The sequence below is a fragment of the Micromys minutus genome, assembly GCF_963924665.1.
Source record: "Micromys minutus genome assembly, chromosome: 7".
NCBI lineage: Eukaryota > Metazoa > Chordata > Mammalia > Rodentia > Muridae > Micromys > Micromys minutus.
Genome location: NC_137976.1, coordinates 44379227 through 44400279, shown reverse-complemented (window position 1 = coordinate 44400279; position 21053 = coordinate 44379227). Strand labels below are relative to the sequence as shown.

Below are 21053 nucleotides of genomic sequence, written 5' to 3'. Positions count from 1 at the left end.
GGCCAGGGACGGACTTGGCGTGACGTCACGTAGGAATCCAGCTTTGGTTGGCGAGAATTTAGAGAGGCCGGCTGAGCGCAAAGGAGGCGGGGTCTGGTTGTCATGGTGACTGTCTGCCTTGCGGTCGCCTGGTAACGGTGGCGACTGTGCAGTCTGCGGGGTGCGGGTGGGGGAGGCCTCAGAGGTCCTATCCCGAGCTCAGCCGGGCCCTGTGGGTCTGAGCAGCGATGGCTGCCGCGGCCGCAGTGATCCCGCCGTCAGGCTTGGACGATGGGGTGTCTCGGGCTCGCGGGGAAGGTGCAGGGGAGGCGGTGGTGGAGCGCGGACCGGGAGCGGCCTACCACATGTTCGTGGTGATGGAAGACCTAGTGGAGAAGCTGAAGCTGCTCCGCTACGAGGAGGAGCTACTCCGAAAGAACAATCTGAAGCCCCTGTCCAGGTGCGTGCTTTGCCCCAGCGCGGGGTGCTGGCTGGGCCCCAGGGGGACGCTCCCCCTAGGTGAGGCGAAGATCCCGCGCCGGGATCTGCACATCCCTTCCTCTGTCTTCACTGCTCAGGAAGTGAACTTCTGCACGGAGGAAGGTGGAGTGTTTTCAGACTTGGTCATTTTGTGGAGAAAGTAAACAAGTTTTGAAATGGCAGGGAGGCCTGGGGAAGACAGCCTGTCCATTCTTTAAAACAGACACGCACCATCTACCAAACACAAATCTTGTTTTAAACATGATAAAATACCCATAGTAGAAAAATTAGAGAAACCTATCTCTGAAGAGGAGTGGCCTTATCATTTAGATCTCTTTCTAGTTTTTGTTGTGCTTCGCTAGACTTTGTAAACTAACAACTGTGAATACTTAGGACCTTGCGGAGGAGCACTATTTATGTAGTAAGTAAACTTGTGGGCTAATTGCCATGGTTCAAACGACTAAATGCTTTTGCAACAATACTCTCAGAAACTAGAAAGTGGAAAAGGCAAATGAAATAAGTGTTGGAATGGCCCTCATTAGAGGACCTGAAGTTCTGTACTTGCAGCGGTGGGAAAAGTTTGGAAGAGCCATTAGTTGCCAAGAGTGATAGACAAAACAGCCTGATGTAATCATGGTAGCTGAGTGATAACTGTGTTTTATTGCTTTTCCTTCACTTTAAAGCTTATGTTTGTTTTATACTGTAAGAAGAAATTAAAAAGAATTATCTATTGTACTTTCTTTTACCATCTATAGGTAGGCTCACATTATTTCTGTTGGCAGTTTTGAGCTCTTACTCTCTTCCAGACTCGTGTGTGTGTGTGTGTGTGTGTGTGTGTGTGTGTGTGTGTGTGTACTGTGTGTGTACAAAACATAAGTTATTAATCTCTTAAATTCATATGTATGTATATTAGTAATAATGATAACTACATAAAGACTGCAAGGCAGATCTCTGATTCTACTTTTTGAATGCTGCTACTTGTTTGTACCTTTTATGTCCTCCATATTTCTGTATAAATCATATCTAGTACAGTAATGGAATTAGCAAATTTAGCAGGGTGATGCAGGGGGACATGAGAGAGGTTCTCGTTCTTTTCTGCAATCCTGGACCATCTAAGCTGGAAGCCTCTGAAATACCTGTGTTGGGTTCCATTCCCAAAGTTATCGGTGTGCAGGACTTAGGGAGGCTCCTGGCAGCACTTTACGGAGTTGACTTGAATATGCAGCAGAGAACACCTGCTTGACATAACTGTTAGTCTACAAACAGTAAAAACACGATAAGTTATTAGTCACTTTAAGATTCTCATAATCCACAGTTGCCACTTGTAGGGGACCATTGATGACCAGTTAATTTTGACCAAAGCTTCATGTCATTCTCAAAAATGGCTGCCTTCCATTCCCGGGTTGTAGAGGTTTTAATCAAACATTTTTGTGTATTGTAGTGATTGTCCCTTGACACTGGTTCAAAATTTTGTGGGTGCCGTGAATCACTAGGTTGATAGAGTTCAAGAGTACTGATGCAGGCTGCTCGAGAGGAAAATTAGTAACTTCAGACTGTGTGACGTTTTCACTGTTGGTTTGCTTTACCTCATCCATCCCATCCTCCCTCGCTTTGGAACAGACACTACTTCGCTCTGCCTACCAACCCCGGTGAGCAGTTCTACATGTTCTGCACTCTTGCTGCGTGGCTAATCAACAGAACCGGCCGAGCCTTTGAGCAGCCTCAAGAATACGACGATCCCAATGCAACTATATCTAATATACTGTCTGAGCTCCGCTCCTTTGTAAGTGACATGCCCTCTTCTCTGTGCTCTCAAACTGGAGGTCACTAGTAACAGCTCAGTGACAGGTGCTAGCCTTTTAGAGGACTCTTTTGAAAGAGTGGACAGACGGACCGATAATTGACTGATATGAGTGACTTTTTAATTTATCTTAAAGTTAAGACCTTTCCAGAATGGTTGATATTATATGTAGATATTCCCCTTCTAGAAATGTGATAGACTCTGTTTATGTCAGATTAATAATAATTTTCTTAATTTTTGTAAACCATAAAAGTAAATTCTTAGGTAGTTGGTCAGCTCTTCCCCTCAAGGGAGGATTCAGAGTATAAAGAAACCAACTTACTTAGAAAGGATTTGGGGTTTGCTAGGAATTCTCACTTTTCCTTTCATTTCTGACTTCTCCAGGGGAAAGGCAATAAGACAGTTTTGACACAGGTTGCTAACTTTCAATAACTGGATTACTGTAACCATTTTAAAATATGCATTTACCATGTCAGTTGTTTTGCTGATAAATTTTTCAGTACTGATTATTTTTTCCCTGATGAAACTGCCTTTATTTATATTTTAGAAATTACAGAAAGTTGGGTCTTTAGTCCTGTATGTAGGTAGGCTACAGTACATCCTTTAAAGCAGAGAAAATAAGTTAAGATACTAAAAAATGACAGGAAAGATTTGCTGGCTTCTAGATTGAAATGGTTTCAGAGACCACCCCTCCAGCCTGCCTCTGCATGTTTCTCAGGTGTGATGGGGGAACACAAAGCAGAGTCTTCTCCACACACAGCAGTCTAGCTGGTTATGTGACTCCTGGTTCTTAATGAAGCTGGGCCTGAGCTGGTCACAGGGGTGGGCTGGGGGTGCAAGGACCTGAGAGGTCTGGGAAGCATGTATGATGGGGTTTACGTGCCTTTTAATTTGGCACTTTGAACATAAACTATCTGTACTTTGTGTAAATATATCAGTGGACTGAAAAGACTTAAGAAATGAATTCCCAAAGGAACGACCGTTACCTTGTCAGTTGAAAAGTGGAAAGATTATACATGTGCTCCATAGGTCTTTGCTGGAACAATCTTGACCTCTGGAATGCAACTAACAAATGTCTTTATCTTTTCAGGGGAGAACTGCAGATTTTCCTCCTTCAAAATTAAAGTCTGGTTATGGAGAGCATGTATGCTATGTTCTTGATTGTTTAGCTGAAGAAGCATTAAAATATGTTGGCTTCACTTGGAAAAGGTAACTATTACCTCACAAACAATACTGAGATTACGGGAATAATGGGTTTTGTTGTTTGTTTGTCTGTTTGTGAAGTGCAGAGCTGTTTCATTAAACTGGCACGAGCTGACTGATCTAAACTAAAGTGTCACTAAAGATTAACTATAGACAAAATTCGAATGCTTTCCAAATCCATTCTGAAACAGTCATCCACTCCAGCACCTTTCCTGTTCGTAATCATTGTAATCCTTGCCAACTTAGAAAAACATCCCAAAGTTCTCTCTGTGCCTGTATTTATCTATAACCACAGCTATTCTGTGTGCATATCGAGGTAACCGAAAGCCTCATAGTTAAGTGGAAAAGGAAAATAACATAGTACTGAGTGTGGAACTTTCTTTTCCCCTTGTTCAGTGACAAGAATAACACTGAAGAAGCCACTTAAAATCCTCTTGGACGGTGTCCATTGCTTTTCTCTGATCTGAAAGTACATTGTTATTTTTTTCTGAAATTAAAATAACGTATTTATAGGTATAGCTTTGTTGCTACAAATCTTGCCAATCATTCATCATATGTATTCTTTGGTATTAGCATTGTACTTAGTTTGTCATATATTTTTGGCAAAATTGATGAATAAATAAAATCAGAAACTATTGGCTTTATAGGGAGGGTATGATAAGATATATACATTCATCTTTTGAAAGCTGATAGGTTAGATTTTATTTACTGATTTTTAGATATTATTTATTCATAGGTGAGAATTTAAAAGACTATACAAATACAATATGACTTAAAATTGGATTTTAGATTTGAATAAACTGCTGAAGCTAGAAAGAGGGATATATTATTCTACATTAATATAGTAATACATACACAATTGCATTTATGTAGAAATCCACTTCCTTTAGTAAGTACTTCTAAAACGTTTGAAAATGTGTGTGCGCGTGTTTGTGCGTTTGTGTGTGTGTGTGTGTGTGTGTGTGTTGGTGTATATATACAAGAAGCATACAGACTGAACAAGCCATTTATGAGTGTTTGGAAATACTTATGCACATATGTATGTAACAACAATGGAAGAAAAGGTGGCAATGATTCTGAAAGAGAACAAGGAAGGTTTTGAGGGAAGAAGGAGGAGGGGAATGGTATGATCTCAAAAAATATTAAAACTTACATGATTTAAGCATATTCAATAACCAATATCCATTTACTTTCAAGGTAAAACATGGCAGTTCCCTTTGCTTCAACCCAAACATTCCCATTCGGTTCCTTTTAAAGAATGGCTCTACCGTCCCTAACACTGTTGGTTAGATTTCAAGGAAAGACGAATTACATGACTTGCTGTCCTAGCTTGTCGGTCACTAAGTCCACAGCTCGGTCTGTCACTGCCGCACTGCAGGTTATTACTGTTCCAACCACCATTCAGCCTACACTTCCTTCGTTTCCAGCATGGTCTTTGTCTTGGCCTATGGGTTTTGACTTGGATAATTTGTAGGAAATTATATACATGGAAGAAGAAAGAAAAACATTTGACAAGTAATAAACTTTGGAAACTGTCACTTGTAATATATACATTACATAGAACATTCTTATTTATAAAAGATTTTTATTCCTAACTATGTCAAACAATTTTTGGAAAAACTTTGTTTCGGAGATAGTTTTCTAATTCTAACTCATAAAAATTGGAAAATCTATTATACAAGATTGGTTTGGTTGATAATACTTTTTCTTTCTATTACATGTTAATCTGTACTTTTTGTTAAACTATGTGTGATATGTGTTTTTAGAATTGGTTTTCACAATAAATGCAAATATGTCTGGGTATTTTTTAATGTGGAAATAAGTACATCTTAAGAAGGAAATGGTTGAGTTAGAACCACTAATTGGACTTTAGAAATAAGAATCAAGCTTACTATCTCTATAAAAATAAACTGCGTATTTGAGCTATATGAATTAAAAATTAAAAGTATAGACATACTAAAAGATCAGAGAGACATAGAGAGGTGTGGCTCAAATAAATGCTTTAAATATATAATATTAAATCAAAGGTATGGACAGGAAAATGTTGCCAAATCTATCTAGTAATAATTATAACAGTCTTTACTATTCATGATTCTAAGTAGTGAAACTAGGGGACCAATTAGATTAGATAAACATTAATTTTCTTTTTTTTTACACTGGTCAGTTACATGGTTTATTATCAAATATTATATAACCATGCTTACACAGTTGGCTAATTACAATGTTTACATCAGCTTTACCACAGACATATGACGTGACCAATAAATTTCTCACACAACATGAGAACTTTGGGCTTCATGTCAATCTTCTGGGATTATCAAGAGTGTATAAAGTACTAGCTAACCTAAATCTGTCTTTATATCTGGTATTAATCATACCACTTAACTCCATTGATTGAACATCTGTCACCTCAGACCCTACTTACCCCTGGTCACTCTCACAAATATGTTTAAGATCTGGGGTGTTTGAGGATTGATGCCCATCTCTGTTTTGCATAGATATTTGCATTTCTTCTGGACAGTTTCAGTGTTGCTTAATAGTCCTGTGTCTACGTCACTCACATCGAATGGTCCAGCAAGCATCAGCTATTGTCTTTTTTTAATTAATCATTCCATTCGTTTACATCTCAAATGATATCCCACCTCCCGGTTACCCCCTCCCTCAAACCCCCATCCCATGATATTTCACTTCCCAGTTACCCCTCCACCAGCCCCCAGATCCCACATCTACCCTCACCTTTGCCTGTGTGAGTGTTCTCCCCCACCCACCCACACTCTCGCGCCCCACAGCTCCAGCATAGGGGTATGCTGGGGCATCAAGCCTTCCCAGGACCAAGGGCCTCCCCTTCCATTGCTATCAGGCGAGGCCATCCTCTGCTGCCTATATATCTGGAACCATGTATCCCTCCAGCTACACTCCTTGGTTGGTGATCTAGACTCTGGGAGAAGTGGGTGGTCAGGCCAGACTATGTTGTTCTCTGATCCTTCAGTCCTTCGCCAGCTCCCTTACCAGGTTCCCAGAGTCTGATGGTTGTTTCCAAGCATCCACATCTGCATTGGTCAGTTGCTGGCCGGACTTCCTCTGGAACCGCCACACTAGGTTCTTGTCAGCAAGTAACTCTTGACCACGGCAACAGTGTTGGGTTTGGTGTCTGCAGACAAGATGGGTCCCCAGGTGGGGGAGTCCCTGGTTGGCCCTTCCTTTGTTCCAGTTTTTGTTCCTGTTCTTCCTTTGGACAGGAACATTTCTGGGTTAAAAACTTTGAGGTGGGTGGGCCACCCACTCGATCGGGGCCGTGCCTATCTGCTGGAGGTGGTCTCTACCGGATCTACCTGACCTTCTCTGCGCGTTTCAGCTAAAGTCCTTCCCGTTGGGGCCTGGGAGCCTCACGTTTCCCTGGTGTCCAGTGGCTACCCCAGTTCCTGACCCCTAGTACATATTTCTGTTTCTGCATCTCTCACATCTCCTCCGAGTCCTGATGCAGCCACCCTTGTTTCCTCCTCCTTTCTCCCTCCCCGGTCCCCCTAACCCTCCATTTCCCACAATCGTCCTGTCCCCCCCTCGATGCAGTTTAAGTATGCAAATGTGTGTTTTCACTTAAAAAAAAAGTATCATCCATTAAAGTATATAAAGTTGCTCAATCACTTTTATACTTAAGAAATTTAAAGAAACACAATGATATTTTCACTCGTTTCATTGGCACACATTATTTTTCGCATATTGATAAAAATATTGAAACAGATGCCATCCCTCAGTATTCTTGGGAGTATAAATTAGGATAGCATTTTCTAGGCCAATTTTGACAATTCATTAAAAACAACAAGTAACATGGAAAAAGTTGTCAATATAGCCATTCCATATGGACACATTTATTTTTAGAAAATCTGCCTAGTAATTTACAAATATGCTCTTTACAGCATTATATAGTAAACAATAGAAATGACCCTAATGTTTTAGTCATAGGCTGAGAGTTTAATTCTAGAACTGCTGTCCAGTGGGATGCAATGCATATGATGTTATATGTGTGTATGTGTGAATGAATGTGTTAGATAACAACATATATAGTTTCAATTTATTTTTGTAAATGTGCTTTTTTACATTTAGTGGTGGATATCTTTGCTTTTTTTTAACATTGCAATTTACTGGAGGTTAACAAAGGAAACAGTCCCATATGAAAGCATCTTTCCCATTCCTCACAAGACATTTTTGTCTTACTAAGAGTTTCTAAGCATTCGATAAATCTTGTTATTTCAGGCCATCATACCCAGTGGAAGAATTAGAAGAAGAAACTGTCCCGGAAGATGATGCCGAGCTAACCTTAAGTAAAGTGGATGAAGAATTTGTGGTAAGTGTATAGCTGAGCTGCCCCACAGCCTTGCCTGTGGTTGCTTTCCCTCTGCTATCTATCTCTCCTACTTTGTGTTTCTGGAATGTGTTTTGTTTCTAAGTGCAGTGCCGTGGTCAGTCCTTAGGCCTTTGCGTAAGTTGATATTTGTGATCTTGAGTCAGTTTTGGAAGAGGTTCTAAATGTGTGTATGATTATCACCAGGTATATGAATAATGCTTATTAACAAAAAGCCATATCTTGCAAAACATTTAGGACAGAAAAATAACACTCAGTTCATGTTTGGCTGAATGTGAGGGCGCATACTTGTGATCCCCAATTTTGGAGTCAGAGTTGATCTGAGTGCTTTAGAATGTGTCCACATAATCTGAACTGGACACACCTGGGGCAAAGAACTTAGTGTTTTTTCAGTCACAAACTAAAAGAAGATTTCATGTTTTTTCATCAATAGGCAATCTACTCCACATTTCAGAATTAATAAGCTAGTACAAGCTATACATTGGCTGGTTGCTGGATTATCTTAATATTACAAGTTAGTATCTGAGCATAAATAAATTGGATTATATCTAAACAAAATCTTATGAAGCTGATACAAGTTATTTACAGACAATAATGCCATGAGAGTGACAGTTTGTGCTTTGTTTTACAAAATTAGCTGTCATCATGACATCATGACCATTACCATGTAAAATATGTAATAGTGTCAGTATATTAATATTTGTTATAAATAGAACAATTATGGTAGGCTCTGTTTAATATGTCCTCGTATTTGAAAGTATTTACATATATACTTTATTGGAAGTATTGAGAATACTGTTAACCATATTAAGATACATGACTCTACATGACTTTGCTCATTGTTTTAGCCCCAAGGATGATCTCACCGTACCTAGGCTAGCCTAAGACACTCACTATATAGCCATAGTCAAGTCTGGCCCTTGGTTCACAATGTAGACCCAATCAAACCAGGCAGGTGTTTTTAAATATTCTTAGCATGATAAAACTTGCAAGTCGAGGTAAAAACCGCAGTCTTCAGTTCTGCATGCAGCTATTGAAGCCCTGTGTGGAGGAGACAGTAGAGAGCTCATGTTCTATAACCTGAAAGCAAGAAGGTGCTTTGTGTGACCCAGGAACTTTGAGAAAATCACAGCTTGTGGAGATGAGTCAGGTATAGCTTCAGATAAACTGGAGAGATAATTTGGGCATTTAAAGAGGTTTAAACTTTATTGTTCAATAGACTTTCCACTCAGGATCAGAAAAAAGATATCCTTATACATTCTCATTTATGTAGCCATTTCCCCATTTACTTAGCTATTTCTATTGTCCTTTTAATACAATTAATGTATCAGTCTATACTTGGTCCTAGTATGCCAACACTTAACTTCAAAATTGTCCCTCAAAAGTACCCATCAAAAGAGAGGATAAAGACTATTCACCGGGAGGGTAAGCCAAGCCGATGCGTCTCACCTTGCTCTGTCATGGCCCCGTTACTGTGCTTCATTTGATAGGTGTCAGGTTTTCCTTGTTTGGCATAGAATCTCTCAGGATATTGTGCAACTTCTCGAAATCTTAGCTATTTTTTCCTTTGTGTCTTTTAAATTTCAAAGCAGAATTGTTGTGTTTATATAATTAGGGAAAAAGCTAGACAGCAGTCTTTTTATGCTGTTCTTGCAAACCAAAAGGTAAAGACCAAACCGCAGGCCTCCCTCAGAGCAGGGCGCCTCTGGAACGTTTGTTTGCTTTTGTCAAGCTACTTGACATGTCCTCAATTTTCTTCCACCGCCTCATCCTAAGCTGACGTCTTCTCTCTTCTTCCCCCACCATTGCTGCTAAGAAAAGCTGGGTTGGTGCCTACAGCCTTGCAAGGAACCCACTACGAATCCTGTTTCAGAGCTGATTGGGTGGGTCAAGGATGGTAAAGATCATTTGTGACAAACTTTTGTTTTTATAGAAACTAGCGACCTTCAGCTAGAAAGTGCCAAATCAAAATAAAGTCACATTGGCAATGTTTTTTTAAATTGATAATGATGCAGAGTATTTTTGCTTTATACGATCATATCTTTAGTAACAAGCAGGAAGGGAATTAGTGTCAATTAAACAAGGAGATGGTAAGAATTGTGCTTTCTGAATTATGGAGATAAACCTTTAGGAATTCTAACTTGTTTTAAGGTCTTTTCTTCTAAGCATATGCTTGAATTCTCTGAGTGTTCTCATCGTACTATTTAGTAAATGAGGTTCTTTTTCTACATGTTAGTCTAGATTCTCTATAAAGCAGGACCAGTAAGACACACATGCGTGTGCACACACACACACACACACACACACAAACACACACACACACACACACACACACATCTTTAGAAAGAAAGTCTTTGGCTTTGCTCTTTTTTCTTTTCTGGAGCACTGGGAATTGAACTGGGGCCCACACCTCACACATACCGTTTGAGTATTCTCCCCTGAGCTGAGCTAGGGCCTTTGTGACATGGACTTTTTCCAAGTTACCCAGACATAAGTTGACCTTAAACACATGGTCAAGACAAGCCTTAAGCTTTTGATAGTCCTCATCAGCTTCTTGGTCTAGCTGGAATCACAAGTCTGCACTACAAGTTTGGCTGAGAAAAAGTGTTTATGTAGAACTGAGTCATGTGGCTATAGGGGCCATGGAGGACCAAGGTCTGCTTCTGACAAGACCCCAGGATAACAGATAATATAGTTACCGTGTGAACATGAGCACTGCAGGGAGAGCAATGCTTCCAAGTCTCTGTCTGCATTTTATACCTCAGGCAAGACAAGACTAACGTTCTGGTTTCTAGGAAGGTACAGGCAGGAGCATCTGCTGGAGTGCTCCTTGCTTTTCCTGCTTGGGCCTTTCAGGCAGGATGAGACACGTCTATTTTGAAAAATTCAGTCCACTTTACTCAATTCTATTGATTCTAATATTTATTCCACCTAGAAATACCCTCAAAGACACATGAATAATATTTAATAAATTATTTCGGCATCCCATGTTCAATCAAATTGATAAATTAACCATCCTGCTTCAATCCCTTGTCAGCTTGGCACCCTTTAAATCACATTTAATCTCCATAAAGGCAATAGCAGGATCATAATTCTGCTTAATTATATGAAACAGTCAAAGTATCTTTTATGAAAAAGGTGATAAAAAAGAAAAATATGTTTGCAAACAACTATGGAAGAAATATGAATGGCATAGAAGTTGTGTAGTTCCAAACTACTGTTTATTACTACCTTCATCCACCACATGGTCGGTATTCTCTTTGCTGTCAGCACCTCAGCTGACAGTAGTTATTTACCTGGTGACTTAGCCAACCTTCATTCCTAAAGCGTCTGAGTCATCAGAAGTCTGTCTGTATTAGGTCATAGTGTATAGAGTAGTTTTCCACTGAGGGTAACCACAGAGTGTGGCAGTACTGAAGGATACAGTGAAGGGTTACCTGTTTTCCAGACATCCTCAGTCATACTTCTGTGGTAATATCAGTCATTCCAGCCAGCACAGTGACTCTTCTCTTGCCTATTGATTCAGAAGTGTGAGGAGCCCAAAGTATCCAATTAGTGTTCAAGCATGCAACTCAGTAGAGCCATCATATGTTTCCTGGTAGAAGTGTTCTTCCATTTGGAACAAGGACCTATAAGCTAACAGAATAATAAAGTCACAGGAACCAGAAGCAAAGATTTTGCCAATGGCTAATTAGAAGTAGTGGTGCCACTAATGTTTGTGGCCCTTAATTCCTGACCCTGCGAGTTCGGGCTTTGAGAGAAACATTACCATATACTGATGATGGCTCGTGCTAGGTCTGCTATTAAAGCTTTGTCCTGCTAGTGTTCAATAAAGTACAAGTATTGGCTGATCGCCTATGTAAACAGTATATGATGAGGTCATGGTAACTTTTCTGTAACCTTGTTTCTTCACAGAGCAGTGAGTCATTAGCATTTTAATGAATTACTCTGGTTATTACATAGTACAAACACAGAATACACTCATGCCACTTTTCAGAAGTATCAATATTTACTTGACTCCATATATAAACAAGTGAGCTGTGTCTGTTCCTCTGTGCCCCAGTGTTTCCTACCCTAAGAAAAACACATGTTACCCAAGCGTACAGAGTCTATCTACACTGTCTTCTGTGTTGCTGAACTTGCCATTCTTCAAGGCTGAGGGCCACAGTTCTCAAGTCTTGCCGTAGTGGGATAGATCTCGGATGGGTCCTTACACTTTCCATTCCAGCACGTTCCTGGGCCATGCTTTTGTTACTGATCTCAGAGTCACATTTCGAGACCACTGGCTTACATTCTCAAATCTGAAGGTTAGGGTTATCTTTGAACTCTCCCACTGCAACTTTGAATAGTCCTACTTGTGGAACCGTTTGCTCTCTGATACTCACTTTTTTGCCTGGTTTGTGTTTCTGTTTACAAGATCATATTACTCGAGGTCCGAATTTTGAATTTTGTTTACATTATTATATTCAGTGTCCATACAATTGAGATATTCTTGTTAGATTATTTTACCTACTATGTCACCACACTGGCATTTGTTTTATATGCTAACAGACCCTCCTGCTTATTTTCTGTGTATAGCAGATTGAATCTCAAAGGGTCACTTCCTATCCACACCCCCACAGCCAACTGTACTCAGGTGAGGATGACGTTGTAATCTCTTTGGTTTGTCCTAAATGGATGTGAGGGCTGTGCACCACACATTACTATTATTGGTTACCTTAACAAGCTTGAGCACCTAGTGTGTGTCACACACAGTGTGACAAATGCATCTTCAGTGCTGGAGAATTTGTTCTATGGCTAAAACCTTGATGTTCTTTCCAGAGACCTGACATCCAACGTTCTGCCTCCTGTGAGCCCTGGAACACGTGTAGCATGCACAGGCACACATACAGATACAAGCACATAAGTGAACATTGTTCCTTCATTTTGTTTGCATGTCCCTCTGCTTGCTCAGAATTCCATAAACTTGTACTATTTCATACATGCCACTCGGGCCTATTTGTCTATTTTTATGTTCATCAATGAACTGTAGCAATTACTCCTTCCCCTGCCTTTTCCTCCCTCCTTTTTTCAGTGTCTGCAGAAACAGGTTTTTTAAATGGCACCATCAAAACTTCAAAGAACATATGAGCTGTTAATAATTGTGAGCCCTACTTTATGCATATTTATTAGACTTTTAAATATGCTTTACTGAGTCAGTCATATTAAGCTCAGCATACCTTAAGATATTATGTATTTAGAAATCTATATTTAAATGATAGGTTTTTTAATTTGAAATATTTTTATTTTTCAAAGGAAGAGGAGACAGATAATGAAGAAAACTTTATTGATCTCAACGTTTTAAAGGCCCAGACCTATCACTTGGTAAGTGTCACTGGGTAAACAATAAGCTAACATGTTCTGCTGAAAATCTGGCCATTTGCCAGACAATATTCTCTGTGTCGCTTGCAAATCAGTTATAAAAATTGTTTTCTTATATATAAAATGTTACAATTATAACAAACATAAAACCCGGAAGGGTGAGTGAGGCTGCCTCCTGCCCATGGAAACCCACACAGTGCCTCTGGGCAAACTGAAACGTATTTGCTGGATGGCATTTTTAATTATGGGAAGCTATGAATTGTTTTGTTTCAAGGTATTACTGAATTAGACTAGGAATAGATGATTTTGTTTGTAGGAAAATACTTGTTATATTTCTATGAAATAAAATAAATTTTGTTCCATTGTCAGGCATTGCTTTCTGAAAGTTTCTCTCTGTTATGACTACAAAATAAATCTAGTCTGTAATAGTATACTTACTGCCACTGAGCTATTTTAAATGAACATTGTGGCACTTTGCCTTTTAAATGTCTATCATATTTCCATAATGTCCATTCCTACACACTCTCGAAAAACTGTACCTGCAATATATTCTTATTGGTCCTCGATTTTCATGTCTGAATCCGAAAAGCCAGTTTAGATCTAGTTTTTGTTTCATTTGAAAACTTCCTTGAGCTACCACAAGATGATCTCTTTATATATTACGTTCTGCCTTGGTGTTCATTGATTTTTCAGTAGTTTTAACCCCTGTGTGTGTGTATGTATGTGTGTGTGCATGTGGGTTCACATGTATGTGTATGCACATATGTGTATGTGTCCCAGCTTAAAAGGAGATGTAATATTGTGCCAAGTGTATAGCTTAAGCTCTATATTTTACTATGATTCTAAACTTGGGCAAATTTCCAAGCTTCTTGGTAATGTTAACCTGTTTTTAAGTTGCTATGATTTTAAGTTAGATGCCAAGCATTATGAAAGTAGCATCTGTCACATAGAAATGTTTACTAGATGCTGGCTAAAAGCATTGTTAGTTATCTTCATGTTTCCTTTGCAGCTCTGATTTGTAAGTTCCCTCCTGACAGGGATAATTGTCTTTTTTCACATTTCTCATAATATAAAATGCAAAGTACTGAATAAATACTTCTTTTATAAATGAATATACTATAAACTTATTTTTAATTTTTTAACTTAAAATATAATTATATTGTTTACCTCCATTTACTTTACTTCTTCCTCCAACTCCTCCTGTGCCTTTTATCCTTAGCTCCCTCTCAAATATTTGCCTCTTCTGTGTTATTCACACACACACACACACACACACACACACACACACACAGAGAGAGAGAGAGAGAGAGAGAGAGAGAGAGAGAGAGAGAGAGAGAGAGAGCTTTAAATACAACCTTCTGAGTCCCTTAAGTCTTACTTGTATATAAAATACTTTAAGAATGGTCACTTACTATTGCATAGCCAATAAGCAAGCTTCTCCCTTAGTTTCCTGTAACTATTTGTCTAAGGGTGGCAATCTGTGAGATTTCCCCTCCCACGTTAACACATCTGTGGATGTTGTCCTTGTTTGGGTCTCATTTGGGTAGTCATATTGAAGTGTTATGTATGACGCTTTCCTGTCATTTCTAGAAAACATTTCACAGCAGACTTCCTGGTCCTCTGGCTCTTACAGTTTCTGTGTCTCCTATTCTGCAGTGTTACTCTGCCTTAGGTGCAGGAGTTATGTTGTAGATGTATCCACAGGGCTGGTACTCTGATCAGTTGTCTGCACTTTGGTTGTGATGGTCTGTAATGGTCTCTGTCTGTTGTAAAGAAACCTTCTTTAGTGAGGGTTGAGAACTACAGTAATCTGTGAGTACAAGGATTAGTACTTAGGATGCAGTTAGAATTTATGCTAGTTTAGTGAAGTGATAGTAGTAAGTTCTCCTAAAATCAATGACTTCACAAACCTCAGATAGTTTGCTAGGTTTCCAGTATCAGGCATGATATTTTTCCTATTTTGTGGACCTTAAATCCAATTAGAGAGCTGTTGGGTACTGCCAAGATATGAGTGCTACTCTTAGATTTTTAGGGACATCTTGCCATGTTGGTTATTGTGGTTCACAGTCATGGCATCTGGTGAAAACCATTGGATTTTTTTTTTCCTCTCTTGGCAGTAAACAAACATTCTTTGTCTTATATTTCCTCCTTTCTTTCTCACCTTCTGTTATGGCTTTCCTCCCCTTTCTTAATTAAAGCCCCCAATTTCCCCATTTCCCTCTGAATAAGGGTACTTAAATTTTAACAATTAAAAATTATACTACCTAAGTATACAATGTGCCTTCAAAGTCCAGGTCTTTTGCGCTCTCTATGATAATAATGGGTTTAGCAAAGTTTAAACATGGTGTGATTCTTACCTGGAGCAAGTACACTGTGGTCCTAGTGTTTGGTTGGTGTATATATTGGAGATGATGACACTTGATTATAAAATAAGGAAAACAAAGTGGAGATGAACTCACAGTTGCTCTTAGAAACTGATTTGTGTTGTTTATGTCTGTGGATAGGTAAATAGTCTGTGAAGGTGGAATTTCCCTTTGAACAGATGTTGAGAAGGACAAAAATATCTTAAATTTGCTTCTGCCACTAATTTATTTTGTCACTAAAATTAGGACATATGAAGAAGGGTTCCCTCTTCCTATATGTGAGCTTATCAATTATTTAAATATTAGCTCGTTTGGCAAAGATTGTATAATATATATTCTTTGGAATTAAAACTATGTGACATTTTCATGGAAGGCAGAAGTCTAAACACCAGGTGTTTGTGGATGGTCAACCATGAAGTACTAATGAGACAGAAAAACCCTTTCAGATTTTGAGAAACCTGGCATGCTTATCATATTGCCCACTAAAGCCATCTGCCTGGGACAGCTGTGACTGACTCCAGCTTCTAATGGCTCAGGCTGTTCTTTCCCCAAGACAGAATTACTGTGTAGGTTAGTAATATAGATTTAATATCGTATGTTTAATGCAGCAGGTGGACTCACAACACAATAGAAATACTCTTTCAGTAAACTTGATGATCTGCATACCAGCAAAAGAAAAAACAATTTACCAAATGTGTGTGTGACTGCATTCTGGGAAGGTGTGGGTGACAATCTTTACCTGTGACTTTAAAATAGTGGCTGCTTCTAACATCATTCTTTATCTTCTCATACTGCCTTCTTTTTTAAGAGACCCGATATCCTATTTTAGTGATTACTGACCTGTTGTTCATTGTATATCTCATCTTCAGAATGCCTACTACTCTATAGCCGGGGAGCTCATTACTGCGTTGTTTTAAAACCTGTGCCTGGTGTGTGAAAGCTATTCAGTAATCAATAATACCGAGTGAACATGTGCTGAGTGTATAACATATATGGAATTGTGTAGGCAAGATGTAACTTAGTTTTCATAAATGTACTATGTATGAAACGCAGAGAGAAAGGTGTGTGTGCGTTTGCATGTGCACATGTGGTGTGTGTGTGTGTGTGTGTGTGTGTGTGTTCCTTTTACTAAGTAAAATGAAGCCTAGACCCTAAAGGTGTACTAAGTAGCACAGTTCCAGGATCTGGAAACCTGTCAAGTTTTGGTCAGATGAAGCAAGAGGAAAGGCCAACAAGAAGGACATGTCAGAGGTCATTTTCTCAAGATGTAGTCAGTGAGGACAGAGACGAGATGCTCATTCGATTAAAATGATGAAAAGTGATGAAAAGAAGGGGCAGAGAAAGGAGTCTAATTGTGGTACATGGTAGACATCCTGGGGAGGAGCCCTGGAACAAGCCATCCACCTGGCTCAGTCCCAGGAGGCAGGCTGCCCTGGAAGGACTTGCTTCAGGGTGAAACAGCCCGAGATGCAGACAACAGCAGGCCATCTGCTGCTCACATTCCCTGAGAGAGGACCTGGTGACCCATCTTCTTTAATAACACAATATATTGAAGGCTGCACCTGCTAACTAGAAGAATAGGTATGGAATTACTATCCTCCTGTGGGCTTAACTTGTAAAGGACTGCCTAAGCAAATCACAGCACAGCAGGAATCTCTCAAGTACTGAAGGAAGCAAGGCTCTTCCTGTGGGTGGTTAATGCTGACAGTTGATTTGTTTGGGAGGATGCCTGCTGCTCCCAGTGTCCCTTTGCTCTGAGACTTAACACAGTGTCATTAAGGCCATTCTTTCTGTCCAAGTTTTCCACCTAGCTTCCTTATCCCTAAGTACAAACTTGCCAGGCCTACTCTTCAGGAAACAGCAACAATTAATGAGGGATTTCCAATTTTCCAAAATTTCACCTGTAGATTGGTTATCTGAATTTTGGGATACGTTTTCTTAGAAGGAGACCCTTATGAATGGTATTTGGCCTTAAGGCTGGACCACAAATTTCTACATTCTCTAATTTCAGAGACTTCTTGAGACGGATATTTAGCTAAACTCACCTAATGGAGGATTCTAGTGCTCTGTTGAAGTTTCTAGGGCAGGGCACCTGTTGAAGGTGTTGGTGTAGAAGGCAAAGGAACTGCAATAGTGTTTCATGGATGACAGTGGGCAGGCCTAAGGAGGACAGGTTCTTGTAGCAAGGTGTCAGTGAGGTTTGCTGATCATTCTGGTTCCACATCACACTTGTCACTGAGGAAAGCTGCCAGTGCTTCCTGGTGGCTTTGCTGGCACTCCCCTTCATTCTGGAGCCACAGTGTCCTGTCTGCATAATGCAGATGTGGCACTCTCCAACCCAGCGACAGAAGAGAAGCGGGAGCTGAGCGCTTTCTGCTCAGTTCTATTTTTAACTGCCCATCACTTCATTTCAAAACAGTTTTTTCAAACATGCCATAGATACTATTCTTCCTTGGGTTGCTAAATTTGAGGTTTGAGAAACCCAATCCCACGTTATGCAGCATAAAACCAAATCTCTCAAAAGCCTTAAACACAATTGGTTTTTAATTACTGAGCAAAAAAGAAAGGAAGAAAGACCCTCATTATACCAAGAATAAGCAACTTTTTAACTTAAAAAGCAAAAGCTGAACAGAGGTGAAACTGAGGCCTTAGAATGCAGACTTCACTTAGGTTTAGACTGTCATCCAGGCAGGTCTGTTGTGTTGTGCTCAATGCAAGGACAGACATGGTTTGCCTGCTAAACGCCAGGGGTAATTTGATTTTTCTTTATTATACCTTCCTACTCAACAAACTCTCCTTTCTGAGCAGTATGGGGGGAGCTCCGGTTTACCACACAGCTAGTCTCATAGTCTTCCTTTGATTCTGATTCCAGCTTAAACGAGCCTTTCCTCCCCTTTCCCAAACCATTTGCTTTGCGTCGTAGGCAGTCTCTGTTGTAAGTGAGGTCTGTGGTCGGTGTTGTGCCAAAGCAAGGATTAAAACACCTCACATTTGACTGCAATGGGACATTATGACTAAGTAAATGCTTTTATTTCTCTGGCAGCTAACCTGTACCACCCCATCAGTTTTACATCCACGGAGAAGAGTAGTACAAGCTAGAGAGGAAAGACAAGCTTCCCTCTCTCAGAGAAGGCTCAAATGGCAGTTCTTGCTGGGTGAGAAAGACTGTTAGCTGGATCTTTAGTTAGTTTTTGAATCTCCACTTGAATGGACATCCTTATTTCCATTTTAGCCTTTGCAGACATAGCAAGGAGATGGAACAAGGACTTTCCAAGGTCCCTGCTCAGCCCCAAGCCCAGGCCTTAACTGTAGTTGCAATGCCGGAAATAGCCTTTGATGAAAGTCCTGACTGTATGTTCTAGCCACAGGACCCTAGCAAGTTAATTAACCTCTCCTTGACGCTGCTTTCTTATCTCAAATGTGGGGACACAATTCCTCCCAGGCTTCTTTTGAGATTAATATAACCTAACCTGTGGACAGTCTGCACCTGGCGTGGTGCTGGCATAGAGCATACGCTTTCTGTATTTCTTATTTTGTAGGAGTGTTCACCTTTCCTAAAGGCTGGAATCAGTTATGGCATTTGTGTCCCCAGCAGGAAAACTAAAATGGCGTAGATAAAAACAGCTCTTTAGAGTGCTGTCATCTTGATAAGAAGTCTATACAGTAAGCTTGCATTTCAGAGTATACTGGGGAACCTGGTCATACCGTAGCGTTACTTTCATAATCTGATCTGTCTTACAGAATTGACAAGAGAATTTAATGAAAAACAATGTATTTGTTTTTCCAGTATCATTTTCAAACTGTTTGTATATAAATGATCAGGTTACATTTCCTGAATCAACACTAGAAGTAAATATTTATTATATGATTGAGTGTATTAAATGGGCCCCCATTAAAATTAATGTGTTTTTAGTCTTCTGCCCACTTCCTGCAGCCCGTCTTCATGACTCACTCTAGAATGCTGGTATATTGAATAGTGACTGATTTATCTTCCCTGGCGACAGCAGTGGGACCACTGTGACATGCGGGCACTACGTGTTTTATTTCCCCCTCTCAGCTGTGCAACGCCGTGTTCTCCATGAGCTGTCTGAACCTTCAAGACGGCGTGAAGCTCTTCCATACTTCTCTGCAGTCCCACCCTGCCCTTTCCCAAAATACTGTCACCCAGCCCCTTTATTTGAATATCAATGCACTTTTATAAGATTATTCTGGTTCAATGACTTTGAGACTTTTTTTCTACCTGCAAGTTTATGTACATAGATTGAGAAGCACTAAGGCTTTGATGAGGCTTCACTCTGCAGTTTAGCAACTGTGGTTCATGCACCTAGCCTTGTGCTTTCTCACAAACTGTTATGATCCAAGGAAAGCCAGCTCTTTCCTTGGCTTTCCAATTTTTATAACTCTGCCTGTCTCTATGTCTGTCTGTCTGTCTGTCTGTCTCTCTCTCTCTCTCTCTCTCTCTCTCTCTCTCTCTCTCTCTCTCTCTCTCTCTCTCTCTCTCTCCCCATCTCCCTCTTTTTCTCTCTCTTTCTATGTGTATGTGTGTGTTCTTTATATATTTCTCTTTGCCTCTTCTATCTCTGAGTGTGTGTGTGTGTGTGTGTGTGTGTGTGTGTGTAGCGGGTACATGCGATTGTCCATGTCTTCGAATGATAACCTAGGTTGTCATTCTTCACATATTACCAGCCTTGGCTTTTACAATAAGATCTGCTGTTCTTGACTCACAGGCAAGCTAGGTGGGCTGTGCTTTGACCAAGTTCATCCATCTCTGCCTCCTCGGTACTGAGACCAAAGCACGTGCCACCGTGCTTGGTCTTTGTTACCTGGCGTCTGGGGAGTTAAACATAGGTCCCGAGCTTGCAAGGCAAGCACTTTACAGACCAAACCACCATTCCTGCCCTTTCTTTATGGATTCTTTTGACTTAGTATTTTGTTTAAAGTCTTTATCTCTACCTGATGAGGGTCAGCTCATCCCTCCTCGGTGACACTTCTCATTGAGCTCCACCCTATTCAACCCTGTGCTCACAAACCTGCAACACATAGATCTTTATGAAGCAGAAGATAGAGTGCTTGTGACTTCTGCAGGGAGGTTTCTGTTTGATTCACTGTTCCCAGGACTAGCACAGTCTGTGGCAATAGTAGACATCAAGTAAATATTTACCTGCTCAGTGAATGAAGTCAGCAAACCTTATTCGTACTTCTCCCTCTTCCCTAGCCCAGAGGACAGAGGTCACATTTCCTGACCTAGATTATCAGACAGCATTCTTCTAAGTCCCAGCTCACCCTCTCATTGTGATTTTACAGGCTGTGTTCATTCCTATTTCAGTGCTCTGGCTCATGCTATTTTTGTCACTGTAAACACCTGACTTTGTCTCTCCTCTGCCGCTCCACATCCCATACACTTTCATAAGGAAACATTAGGTCTCGTTGTTGCCACACACAGGTCCTCTCTCATTTAAACACTAAAGCCTGCCCCTCCTAAATTTTATCTTATTTTTACCCC

The 21053-nt window shown here is 40.2% G+C and overlaps 1 protein-coding gene across 1 annotated transcript in view; it reads left to right on the top strand.

Moving 5' to 3' along the window:
* Positions 1–227: 227 nt before the first annotated feature.
* IFT57 (intraflagellar transport 57) overlaps positions 228–21053 on the top strand; it is a gene marked incomplete at its 5' end in the record, with an annotated part of 60294 nt that continues 39468 nt past the window's right edge. The window contains 5 exons of the mRNA XM_080918727.1: positions 228–439; positions 2080–2242; positions 3351–3469; positions 7718–7808; positions 13122–13190. Coding sequence (XP_080774853.1) covers positions 228–439; positions 2080–2242; positions 3351–3469; positions 7718–7808; positions 13122–13190 — 654 coding nt within the window. The remainder of the gene's footprint in view (positions 440–2079; positions 2243–3350; positions 3470–7717; positions 7809–13121; positions 13191–21053) is intronic.